Genomic DNA, 13,669 nt, shown 5'->3' with positions numbered 1-13,669 from the left:
TAACATGTATCCCGAAAATATTTAGAATATCTTCTAGTGAGCAATATTCTCTGTCACTCTAGCTTTATCTCTCCCGTTACAAAACAAAATAAACCAGTGTCTGAAATCAGTTATTTTCAACTATCGCTGTGACGGGTTACACGTGTTTATCAGTAAAGTAAATATTTTATAACATGAATTCAAAACTTTGTTCTAATAGTCCTCTCTTCAGCAAGACCCTCAAAATCGCCAACTGTCACCACCCGCGTTCCAGACGTCAAGACGCATAATTAAGCGCACAAGCCGACGTTTAAGCGGAGGGGCGGGGTATACGAGTCTCAAAAACTGCGGAATTAGTTCTTTAAAAAACAATATTGTAATAAATCCACATTTTATTTGACCTTCACTTCAATAACCAAATATGTCCTGCGAGCTTAGTGACACAATGCTATGTGAGATAATGCAAGCCAGAGATTTGAGTCTGCTCATAGTTGTGCAGAACACTGTAACAAAATTGCTTTTGTAGCATTTCCTATTTAAAAATAAAAATAAAAAACACGTACATGCGTCAATAATTAAAAATAAATAAACAAAAGGTTAAAACAAAGGCAAGGGAGATCTCGGTTCAATTCTAAAAGTAATTTTCACAAGTCTGTCAGATCCACGCAGCAGATCCAACGCGCACCTGTCTCAGGTGACCACTTTCTTTGTTCCCCAGCACAACCAGCTATTAGTCAAGCTCATATTTCAAGTAACTTTGCTAGGCTGCTTCACTTAAACGTGCCCTTGGTTGTGTGACTCGTGCAAGAGAATTAGAGTTATGGCAGTTGGCTTACCCCTATTAAATCTGGATATATGTATATATAAAAGCAGCCTCTCACAAACTAATTTAGCTGGAGAAAACAAATCAACTTTAGGCAATTCATGTTCATCTTGGTGCAGTTGCATTTTTCTACAGATAATTGAAACACATGTTTATAATGGTGGTAACTTATGAAAAGAAGCTTTAAAAATGACCCCTAAATGAACAAGGAAAGACAACAAGATATATAAACAGTAATAAGTTTTAATTAAAAAATACAATTTAACAAGTGTCTGAACACAGGATACAGGGATCTTGCAGAGCATCTTCAGCAGTCCATACAATCATAGATTCTGAACCAAAAAATGAAAACATTTTCAACATTATATTCTATCATCTTCCCCATTTTGTTCAGTATAATAGTTCCTTTCAAAGTAAACAGAACCTTTGAATCCAGACTAAATAATTAAGATACATTGTGTATCTGAAAAATTAAAATTTTGTGATTACTTTAACAATGGGGCGTGTGGATAATTGTTTTGAAGCAAAAGTAGATATTTGGTTATATCTGCCACATGACTCTCAGGAGCTGTTATTTCTTAAGCAGCATTGGAAATGCACCTGGAAAATAAGGGCCTCTTCAGTTCAGCAATGTGAAACAGTGATGGGATTTCTGCTACAGTCAAGACAATGGAAGAATGAAGTGCAAAAAGTAATAATGTAAGTGCTTTCTTAGGTGCACCAGAAATACATACAACTCACAAACATTTCTTTTATGTTTTTCTTTTTTAAGAATCAGAATGACATTTTCTAAGATTTCACAACAAAATGCATATATATATATATATATATATATATATATATATATATATATATATACATCTATAATATATATTTTAATGATAATATACACCGTACATTTTAGAAAACACATTTTTAAAAAATGACATATGATTCGACTAAATAAAGTGGTTACCACTTTAAAGGATCTGGCACAGTCATCCGCAACACGTCCTCAAAATGTATCTAAATTGTGCTTCGTCAGAAACTGAATAAAACTGTACGGCTTAGGAAAACAGGATCATATAAAACAGAAACACGCAATAATATCAGACACTTATCTGGTTTTCTTCTTATCCATCACTTCCATTGTGAATCCTACTGACCTACAGCAATTTAACTGGAGCAAGCACTCTTGAAACAACATTCTTAGAAGTTCTGTACTAAAGAAATCTACACTGTAAGAAAACAAACAAAAAAAAAAGACTGAATTGCAGTCCAGAAACATTTTGAACTGGCTTGAACAGCTGGTTAGGTACATTATATAATCAAAGATTAGTGCTAATCGGGGTCTGTGAAACCAGCCAGAAAAAGTTTTTTGTTGTGAAACTTTAGAACACAGTCCTGAACAAGGTCTATTTGTGGCTTAAGAAAAGGATGTACATGCCATGTAACAGCATTAAGAAAGGGTCCAAAGTTAGAATATTATGTTTTAATATTTCATTGTCAGTGGAAGACAAAAGTATTAGGTCAACCACATATCGACCCTTGGAGTCACCTTTAACCCTGGGGCAGTCAGGATGATGTATTCTTTTCAGCAGCAGTTTCTGGTTCCAGAGTTTTCTCACTCTCATTTTTTGCTTCCAGTCTGGTATCTTTCCCCTTTTCTTTACTCTTGCTTCTATCTTTTCTTTCTCGGTCCCTCCTGCTATCCCTGTCCCGATCTCTGTCTCTTGTTCGGTCGTGGTCCCGGTCTCTGTCCCTGTCCCGGTCTCGTCCACGCTCTCTATCCCTACTTCTTGATCGGTCGCGGTCTCTTCTTCTGTGAGAGTCTCTATCGTGATCCCGATCCCGTTCTCTGTCTCTGTTCCTCGTTCTGTCCCGTTCATGGTCTCTCCTGTCCGTTTCTCTGTCTCTGCCCCTGCCTCGAGTCTGGTCTCGTTCTCTGTTCCTGTCCACTTCCTGTTCTGGAGCTTGGTCTCTGTCTCTGTGTCTCTCACAATCCCTGCCTCTATTCCTGTCAGAATCTCTCTCTCTGTCTCTCTCTCTGTTTCTGTCCCATTCTCGCTCTCTGCTCCATGTTTTACCCTGGTTTCTCTCCCATGGCCTGCCATGAGCTCCATCCCGATCTCTTCTCCTCTCTTCCGATAATCGATTCTGCCTTTCATCTGATTGACGAATAGGACCTTGGGGGTTCACTCTTTCACGGGAGCCTGCATCAAATCTATCCCTTTGCCTCTCCCCATTGTTCCGAGGCTCAGAATTGTCTCTGCCTCTATCTCTCCCCCTCATATCAGGAGACTGCCAATGCTCATCAGGTTCGGACTCAGGGTCACGTTCAAAACGGTTCTGTCTGTGACCCTTATTCCATCCTTCCTGAGGCTGTTCTGGGGGATTAGGAAGCAGAGGTCTAGGGTGATGAGCTGCTCTGACATCTTGAGGATGAGGCTGACCTTCATAATGGAATCGAGGACGTCCACCTTTATCTGGAAACTGAGAAGGTCCAGGACCACGTGAACCTCCAAACTGGGGTTGTGGGGGTCCCCGCTGGACTTGGAACTGTTGAGGAGGTGGAGGACCTCTGTATTCTTCAAAATGTTGGGGTGGAGGGCCCCTGGGCTGGGGTGAAGGTACCTGCTGACCCTGCTGAAGGTGGGGCGGAGGACCTCTGGGACCTCCAAACTGGTTTGGAGGTGGGAATCTATGCCCTACCATATCTCCCGGTGGTGTTGGCCGATGGCCTCTCGGACCATCAAACTGGTTTGGAGCAGGGCCCCTCGGCCCATCAAACTGGTTTGGAGCGGGGCCCCTCGGACCATCAAACTGGTTTGGAACGGGGCCTCTCAGCCCATCAAACTGGTTTGGAGCAGGGCCCCTTGGCCCATCGAAATGATTTGGAGGGGGGCCCCTCGGACCATCAAACTGGTTTGGTGAGGGCCCTCTTTGTCCCATCAAGGGAGATGGCGAAGATGTCCTATTATTATTATTGTCTCTTAACATATGAGGTGGTGGCTGTGCTCTGTGATGTTCCATCCCCTGTGGATAATTGTTGCTGTTGTCATATTGCTTTTCTTCATGTCCTCTTTGTGGATCCATAAAAGGCTGTGGGGGACCCTGCTCCCCAAATTGGTGTTGGGGTGGTGGTCCTTGAAAGTGAGATGTTGGGGGGCCTCTGTTTTCAAACTGACCAGGTGATGGTCCCATGAAAGGTGGGTGGGGGCCCCTCGGTCCAGGAAAATGAGGTCCTCCTGGTGCTCCAAACCTGGGCTGGGGAGGTTCATTTTGTCCATGTGAAGGTCCATGGCTCTCCTGAAACTGCCCTAAGTGTTGGGGAGGTGGGGGACCCCTGGGGCCTGCAAATCTTGATGGGGGTGGCCCCCTTTGTCCCATTGGTTGGAATGGGACAGACGACCCCTGTCCCATCATGTGAGGGGGAGGAGGTCCTCTCGACACATCAAACTGCTGTGGGGACCCTCCCCACTGCTCCTGGAATGGATACAATTGTCTCTCATCTCTGAACTGGGACTGATCAGTCTGTCCCTCAAAATGCGGATGACCAGACTGAGATTGGAAAGGAAATTTTTGCACCTCTTGCTGGTTCATGAACTCTGGGTTTGGCATTCCCATTTGTGACATGTGAACAGAATCTTGCATGGAAACGGTTGGGTGCGTGCTTTCTGACTGCGAGGATAAAACAGGAGACACACTGTCACTTTGTGGTGGATACTTTGGAGGCTGAGATGGCGTTGGCAATAAAACTTTGCGTGTGGGACGCACTGGACCACTTGAAAAGTCTCCAGGGCTTTGGTGACTTGAAGGGTCTGGCCAAGACGTAAAAGAACTGCTTGCAGCTTCAGAAAATGCATCTCCTGCTGACTGTCCAGATGGTGGAGCAGAATTTTCAATCTGCTTGATGCCAACAGTTTCAGAAGTATCTGGACAGGGATCTATTTTCTCCCCCAGTAATGGTATGGACAATTCCAAAATTTCAGGCTCAACATTTGGGGCAGGTTGATTCAGCGCCTCCACTGGCTGTGATGGAGAAACAGAAACTTCAGCAGCGACTGTTGTGGTCGCCTCTTCTTTCTCAGATGGCCTCCTAGTCGCTGCCTGCCTGGGATCCCTGCTCTGCCTAGGATCTTTGCTTTGCCTTGGGTCTCTTCGCTGATTTATTATTTGGGCAGGCTTTGGTAAAGATGGCGGTTTTGCTATTGCCTCTGCTTTCTTGCCCAACTGTAAAGAGTCACTGTTTGCTACTAATGATTTTGTAGGAGGTGACATCAAAGCATCAGACACAGAGAAGTGAGCCATGGAAACCCCAACTGCAGCTCTCTGCTGTCTAAGAGCCTCCTCTTGCTCTTCCAGTTGTCTTTTTTGCTCATCGATCTGTTTATTTAACTCTTCTAACATCTTCTGTTGTTCCGTCAGTGAAGATGAATCATTTGTAGGTGCTATGTAATTAGCAGGCCGGTCTTTGCTCTTTACACCCAACACACGGCTTGGAAAATCACTGACTACAACTTTTGCTTCTTCAAATATGGTTTCATCTTCGGGGTCATAGGCCTCTTCGTCAGCCTCCGGGGCCTCAGACACCTTTTTGGTCTGAAAGAGTTTGTCCTTATTGACAGGCGCATCCATTCCATAGAGCTTTTCTGGATCATATTCCTCCTCAGGATCATACGGTCTATCATAATCATCCTCATCCAGGGTTTTATCTTGGGATATCTGACCAAACTGTTGCACTATCGGGTCAATAACGGGAGTTGACGATACTGTGTGTTCAACTGCACTCTGTTCTGGTGTAGACTGGGACGAATCTGTTGACTCACTGGGCTTCTTTTTGCCAAACAGTGTGTTTAGGATCTGCTGCAGAGGCGTTGAGCTGGCTGTGGCAGAACTGCCTGATGGTGGAGTTTCGCCTCCTCCTGCTGTTGGTTTGGCAGGAGCAGCTTTAACAGAGGACAGGAGAGAAAACACAGACGGGGTCGTGAATGAACTTGAGGATGATTCAGAAGGGGGAGACCCAGGAGGAGTAGTGCTAATGGGCATCTCAGGATTATAAAGCAAGGGTTTCTCAGATCTACTTTCAGGTTTGGAAAGCGTTGGTGCTTTTGAAAGAGAAGAATCATCTTCTTCTTGAACCTGAACTTTAAGTTTCTTCTCTTCACCCTTTTCCGGATCAGAAGGGGCTCCAGAACGCTTGAGTTTCTGACAGATTACCAGACCAAGGAGAAGATTGGGACGGGAGGACTCCAATCCTACAATAAAAGAGATAAAATAGAACATGACAAACATCAATCTCCAGCAGAACCGCAGCCAATCCTGCATTACCAATTACTCAGCTCCTTTAGTGGTTGTAATAGATTACAGGGTTTGTATTAAGGCTTTAACTTCAGTGAAAGGTCAATCCATCTCAATTTAGCAAGTATGACTGAACTGATTATTTATCGAATTCCCCTAACCTGGTTGTACTCCACTCAGCAAACCAGTAACTGGTGTTGCAATCTACTGCAATCAGGCTTTCTTTTCCAAGTGTTACAAAGCAACATGGAACATTTTCTTGACACATTTTTCAAAGAATTTTTATAAAATAAACTCTGTGGCATGACCACATAACAGGTAAGCATGTTCACTGTCACCTTAACTAAGTTTGCCTCTATGACATTTCTCAATACAGTAGGTCAGTGTAACTTGTCCATTCATTACAGTATATAGTTTAACAGTGGACAGGCAACTGATCATTAGAAATCTTACTTATAATCTTACAAACTTACAATCTACTGCCCTGCAGCTAAATGCCTGTAGAGGAATGTGTACTACCAGCATTGTGTATTAGCATTTAATGCAGGAAACATAAGTGTTGAATACCATTGTTTTATTTATATTTTTAATCTGACTCATAATATCACAGATGAAGCGCCGATATTGCGCTTCCCCTCTTTCCCCTGACTAAATGACGGTTGTTAATAGGGGGGTATCATGGTTATGTATGGATAGGAGTATACATTATATATAAAATATACATCATTTTGCATTGTCTCCTTGATAATATTACTTCTGTACATATAATTAAGATGAAAACCAGAATATATCATTGAAGACTGGCATTAAGGGATATTTAAGTAAATGAACACTTCAAGAGAAAGTAATCCATCTGTTTTATTTGGCTTCAGAGCAGCAAAGCATGCCTTCTTACTGCAGGTCTGGCTTCACTGACCTGACCATCTTGTTAAGGTACGGCTGTCTAAAATATGGATTGTCAGGGTGGAGAGGTAATGTTGCTGCTATTTAGAGTGAAGTCGTTCAGAAATGTATTCAACTAAACAATGAATGAGAGCTGTGAAACTGGGCACTAGCGTAACTTGTATTTGATTATGCTGCCCATGTTTTATTCTGTTCTGAACATTAGTGAATCTGCAAGTCTTATTTTCTAATTGACGCTGTGTTGCCCTCTGTGCTTAATACCCCATTCTCAGTGTAAATGGTGCAGTTAAGTGTGTAAAGGGCATATCCTCCAGGAATCCCACAAATGCATTTGTATGTGCCCTTCTGAAATATTATGTCACTATATTTACATTGACTTGAACAAGTTTTAAAAGGATGTCCCTAGAGTTGTTTTTTGTTAATGTTTTGCATATGCTGACAAAGCAGATTGCAGTGTTTTAAGACACAAGGGGCAAACGCAAAGTCCAACTTTCTCAAAGGAATAAAATAACTACGTAATACCAACATGAAACAATTCAGGGTTTGTATTAATAAAATTGCTTTATTAAACTCTGAAAATATTCCTTTGCCCTTGCACTTAGTTATTATTCCACTGGGTGTTAAAGGCTAATTCATTACTAATATCTGTTCTGTACCGGTATGCGTGTGTAAATGTTTGTGTGTGTCTTGACTACAATTGTCCTAAAGCACAGCTGTACCATTTTCATGCCATGTTGATAGATCCAAATGCTGAGGTTTGTTCACTCTATTGTTACAGAATCAGACAGTAAGCTGAACATCCTGCCTGAAGCCTTGCTCAATATGCTTTTCTTCTTTGTTCCTAATTATTGAAAATGTACATAAAAACATAACCTCAAAAGATGCACTTCCAGTAAGACTCCTGGCAACAGTAGCACAGTAATGCGTGTAATGTTACTGAATGCTTATCCTTGAAGTACCAGGAAATCTGGATTTTTTTAGCACATGTCTTTGAATGATCACAGAGGCATCCAGTTGGAGAAAAGGCAGGCAGTCATAATTCAGTGAAATCATGTCACACTGTACAATACTTCATAACTGTTTGAACTTCTCCAGGCTTTAATAGAGACAGCTCTCTAGGGTGTATGATGTATTCTATTAAGCTAACAGTAGAACCTGGCAATGGTATGAGAGTCACACACATGTAGCATTTAAAACCAAAGAAAGACTGAATCCAGGTATTGCCTTCCTTCAGTGTGTTCGGACATGTTTTCCACCTAGTTCAGGATCTGTGCCTTTCTTCCACCTTGATGGCAGGCTGGATCCAGCTTGGCATCTGTCCTGACTGGGCTGGTAAGGTCTGACTTGGACTTTGAGAAAGCATGTGTAAAATGTACACACTGCAAAACATACAAATTGAAGGCCAGCCAGCAATCTTGATGAATAGCCTATAACAGATATTTCTTCTTCATGCCCACTCCACTGTCCATCATCCTACTATGTGATATTGAACAAACTATCATACTGCAAGCTTATTCTCATAAATACTGTGCAGAAATATCCCCCTGAACTAACCATTAAAGGAACTGAAAATGTTCTAATTCCAAGCTTACAGGTAACTCTTGAATTCTTTAAGCCAGAATCACAGAACTGAATAAGGAACAGGAGATGAATTTTGCACAGTGCCAAATCAACTGTTCCAAAGCAGTGATGCACTGCTACAGACTAGCTAAATATTCTTACATTACTTTTCAATAAAAGAAATAAATAAATAAAGCTTTTGCTTTATTTTTTGTTGCTACGTTACATATGTGCTCAATGCAGAAGTGAATCAGGATAGTAGCACGGGTAGAACTTGCCACTTACTGTTCTTGTAAACCAAAGAGTGTATTTCAGTAAAACAATTTATTACAAAAGTACACCAGTATTTATATTATATTTGCCTTTCTAAAATAAAAACAGATGGTGCATGCACAAGAAAATAAATGATTTGGTGTAGAGAAATAATTGTGGCAAGCCTATATGTAGACCAGTTTTCTTGTCCCTCAAAAAAGTTTCTTTAGTGTCACAAAAAAAAAATCATATACATCATGCGTGATAAAAACAAGAGCAGTGACATCTAAAACTATACCACTAAAGGATGCATATCATTCTTTATTTATTAAAGCCATGTACAATATAGAAATTACATAATATAACAAAAAGATAAAATATAGAAAAACAGGAAGATAGTATTGTCTGATGGAAGAAAAGAAAAGAGCCATTTGCTTTAAATCGGTTACGCATTACAACGTAACCAAGAGCTTTAACACACATTGTAGAGGGTTGCTTGTACTTACCTGCTAAAGTGTGAATAAAGAAATTCATCATTTGAAAAATGTTCAAGCAAAACAGGATAACAAATGCATTTTTTTGTCTTTTGTATTTCGAACAGGTGCAGTGAATTTCTCATCCTACAGAACTGAAGCTTACCTGGCCCATCAAAAGGCAAAAGTTTGGATGGGATAGAGTCCTTGGCGCTTAGAGGGATGAGATAGAGGTCTTTAATGCGTCGGTTATTATTGGCTACCACACCAAAGCGCCCACGACTGCTGAAATAGGAGAAGAGAGAGATGTACGCGACCTCCTCCTCTTCAGTTGCAGGGTGGAAGCGGATTAAGCACAGCTCCTGTAGAGAAACACAAGTAGCATCACCAGTGCAAAACACATAATACTATTTGTGGTTAAATTACTGTGCCAAAATGCAACTCAACAGGTCAACCTCACCGCACCCCACCCACCACCCTCTGAAAATACTAAAAAAGAATCCACAATTAATTGTCAGTGCAGTACAAAAGCATTTAAAGATGTCCAAGTGCTGCTTTTTCACTTGCTTTAGTGCCAGTGTCCAATAAATAAAACTAGCTTCATAATAGTCTCTTTACCTTAGATAGAGATGATTTTAGTTTCCCCACATAATCCCAGACTGTGTGTGGGGAAATGCGACCGCCGATGTAGACTGTATCTGGTAAATCCTAAACAAGGAATAATGCTTATTTTTCAAATGATCGGATTACTGTATTGCAAACATTAGTAGCACTACATGCATGACAGGCTCTTGGTAACTGTCACCGATAAATGTACTGTAGTCAAAGTAGGTTAGCCACACACACTGCTACATACAGACAGGCCATATGTATTACAGAAAATAAGCAATCGCGATACTTCTAAAATCATGTAATAAAATATTGCAGTGTTTAAAAATCGTAGTTTTATTAATAAAGGCCGCCCTCTTAAGCGCAGCAATCATTTTGATCAATTTAAAATAAACACTGTGGCGTTAAATTGAATATATATATATATACACACACACACACACACACACACACACACTGTCAGTCAAGATGCTAATTTTGTGTTGTTCCTCATCTTATCAATTCAATTCTTCACTAACTATTAATTTATGATTTTACAGGGGGGTTTTTTTTTTTTTTTTTTTTTTTTACCTTTTACCTTCATAGCATATTCAAGTTATTTATTGAAGACTACATTATAAAACAAGGGATTTAAGATTTGATCTAACCTCTGCAAGAAAGTCACTAGACCCGGAAACCAGATAAGCTTTAGTGACAAACTTTGCCACAGTGTGCATGTTGATAAATCCTTTCCAAGCAATCTCCTGCTTAGCTAGGAAGACTGTGGTTTCTCCATCCTGAGGGGACCGGGACTCAGCAATGCTGCAACAAAACATGAGTTTGCTGATTAGAAACACAAAATGCAAAATCTTGAAAAATGACACTGTCAAAAGTTCTAATGCCTAGCATTTTCTAAACTAAAACTGAAGCTGATCAGGCACCTGATACTAGATGAAGATGTGGAAAAGTATCTTGTATCCGGAGAAGAAACAGGTTTCAACAGTATTGACTTGGGAGCAGCTGGTGGAGGGGGAGGCATTGCAGGTTTGGTAATCTCGGTTTTCGATCCTGCTGCAGTGGTGCTAGCAGCTGCTGCCTCAGTGGATACGATCAGCGGCACAGGAGTCACTGTAACAGAAGGACGGTACCCTGCTGTCCTGGGGTCTCTGTGCATGATAGTTACTGAAGACACTGCTGGGATAGGGATGGGAGTGAAAGAGGAGGATGTGCTAATAGGACTGCTAGGTTGTTCAGGCGATGCTGGCGAGTCAGTAATGGAGTGATGGACTTCAGTCTTCCACTTGGGTTCAGGGGTGCTCTCTGCGGTTGTGCTGCCTGGGGCACACTGCAATTTCCCGTCAGCTGTTTTTGGTGATGCCCCAGAATCGGATGCCACTGTGGGTCTGGCCTCTTGTTTTATTTTAGGCTCTGGCTTTTTCACAGTAGTAGTTACTGATATCTTTGGTTTTTTTGACACCGGTTCCTCTTCTGCAGACATCTGGCCTGTAAGGCAAAGTAAAAAAAATAGAAAAGTAAAAAGGTTATTGCACTGGACGTTTCTGATCAGATATGTGGAAATATGTGCACTTAAACAGCAGCCTTGCTTCTGTGTGTGGATTGGTTTACCTGTGCAGATCTTGCAGTTTAGATCAAAGAGGTGGGCACGGTGTTCACTCGTGGTGTCTTTCAACATGCTGCTGAAGATGTCAGGAACTGGAAGAGTGCTTTTTGGAGGGGAGGGTTTAGGCTCCTCTTGTTCCTTAAATAATGCAAACCATTCTAGTTAAATTCTGCAGATATTTCAAATGATACATTATGCATTAGATGAAAACTAAACTATGCATAAAAAATACTCACCATAAACTTGCTAAATCACATCAAACTTATATTTACTGTAGTAAAAAGAGCAAGTTGCTAATTTACTATTTCAACTTTAATTACAAAAAAAAAAAAAAAGTTGATTTGTTTTATGTGCAAGTCCCCACTGACAAAACAGGAAGACCATATGCCTGAAGTCAACATAAATCTTTCTTTGTAACAGTGGCCTAGAACCAGAGTTCACTTCATTGTCACAAAGTTGGTCTGAGCGGAAATGATATTGGCATGCAGTGAGATCAGTGGGAAGAGCTAGCTTGTTGAAAATACATACGTCTCCATCAGACATTGGTGGAGATTCCTCCATATCCACATCGGGCACGTTTTCTTGCTTCAGCCCATATTTCTGAGGTTCACGTTGAGACTTCTGGCTTGATTCTTGGGCCTAAAAAAGGTGGTAATAATAATAATAAAAAAAAAAGGTAATGAAGTCAGCGTTTGTTTTTACAGAAAAAAAGCAACTTGTTTGGTTTCAAAGTATTTTTTTGTAACAAATAACTGGTTTAAATTATTTAAATGAACGATCAACTCATGGAATAAACATGTTAAACTTGGTAACATGTTTCAGCTTTAGTCGGTTGACTGTGTACTTAAACCTTTAATATTTCTTAATGTAATAAGGTTTGGTGCAACAGATGCATGCTGCATTGCAGATAACATTTTACTGCACAGTATTGCGCATGAAAAGTTAAAAGCTGAACTCACCTCACTGGTTTCCCTTTCCTTCCATTCGGACACCTCCCTGCACAGGAGCTCTTCCGGGTTTAACCTCACCAGCTTGTAGGGAGAAATCTCAGCCCCAATCACACGATAAAACAGACCCTGAAAACAACCATAAATACAGGGTTAAAAACTATTCATTTATACACAGAGAATATGACTGTTTTTAACTGATAACCGTGGATGTATGATTATTCTATATATTGATCAAATGGTAACGCCTTATATTGTGTGGTATAAATTAATATTAAATAGATATGCAATTGCATATTAATATTAAATTAATATTTAACAGATATGCAATTGGGAACAATGGGAAATTATTACATATTTTCAAGGGTGACACAACGTAATATACATGGCTTTTCAAGCGACATTAGGCTAACATTTAGCAAGAAACCAGCTTTTGAATATCTATTAAACATTAATTTAATATGCAATTGCATATCTATTTAATATTAATTTATGCCACCCAATATAAAGCGTTACCAATCTAAACAACTTCACTAACTTGTATATTGTATTTTTTGTTGTATTGTTGGAATATATTTTTATTATTATTTTTATTGTTCTGTGGAATGTTTAAAAAAACTAAAATTATATTTTAAAAAATATTTAATAACGCAGAGGCTGCTAAGAAAAACCTGTAGCTGTACTATTCAACAACCCCCCCCCCCCCCCCCCCCCCCCCCCCCCCCCCTATTTAATTACAGTATTTACCATTTAAGCATAACAACTGAACAAAAATCAGTAACTTATCAAAGAGCAGCTTGCCTGTGATGCCAGTTTGTAATCAGTCACTTTATTCACTTTAATTGATGGAACTTTGTGGCAGCTCACCTTGTTTTTAGGATCCTTGAGATTAAACATGATGCTCCGATATTTATTCTTGTATTTATTGTCTGTGTTCAGGAACATGCTAAACATTTCTTTCTCAATGTTGAAAGCAATCTTGCCAACCTCATTCTCTGATATATCTAGGTCATCGCTGTCGCTCACCCTTAAAAGAAAAATGCACATGGGTTAGCATTTTATCTTTAGGGAGGAAGACTAGCTGGTGGCCCCCAAAAACTTTGTTCAAACAAACTTAGCAATAATTTAATAATAAATTGAAAAGGTAATTTTAGGTTAACATCTACCTAAGTGACATAAATTAAGAGATTTTATAACATGTTGTATATCAGTTTTTTTCTTTTTAAAATTGTCTTTAAGCCTG

General features: G+C 40.2%; 1 protein-coding gene across 3 annotated transcripts in view; it reads right to left on the bottom strand.

The window, feature by feature from the left end:
• Positions 1-1,696: 1,696 nt before the first annotated feature.
• The window catches only part of LOC121319352 (death-inducer obliterator 1-like), a 36,417-nt gene continuing 24,444 nt past the window's right edge, over positions 1,697-13,669 (bottom strand). For all 3 annotated transcript variants that reach the window (XM_041256706.1, XM_041256707.1, XM_041256708.1), the window contains 9 exons: positions 13,294-13,453; positions 12,439-12,555; positions 12,008-12,118; positions 11,485-11,617; positions 10,800-11,361; positions 10,527-10,680; positions 9,889-9,978; positions 9,437-9,632; positions 1,697-6,039 (listed from right to left, as the gene is read on the bottom strand). In XM_041256706.1, the coding sequence (XP_041112640.1) occupies positions 2,357-6,039; positions 9,437-9,632; positions 9,889-9,978; positions 10,527-10,680; positions 10,800-11,361; positions 11,485-11,617; positions 12,008-12,118; positions 12,439-12,555; positions 13,294-13,453 (5,206 nt within the window). In that variant the 3' untranslated portion in view covers positions 1,697-2,356. The remainder of the gene's footprint in view (positions 6,040-9,436; positions 9,633-9,888; positions 9,979-10,526; positions 10,681-10,799; positions 11,362-11,484; positions 11,618-12,007; positions 12,119-12,438; positions 12,556-13,293; positions 13,454-13,669) is intronic.

Source organism: Polyodon spathula, chromosome 8 (genome assembly GCF_017654505.1).
Source record: "Polyodon spathula isolate WHYD16114869_AA chromosome 8, ASM1765450v1, whole genome shotgun sequence".
NCBI lineage: Eukaryota > Metazoa > Chordata > Actinopteri > Acipenseriformes > Polyodontidae > Polyodon > Polyodon spathula.
The sequence above is the reverse complement of the archived record's forward strand: the minus strand, read 5'-3'. Positions and strand labels throughout refer to the sequence as shown.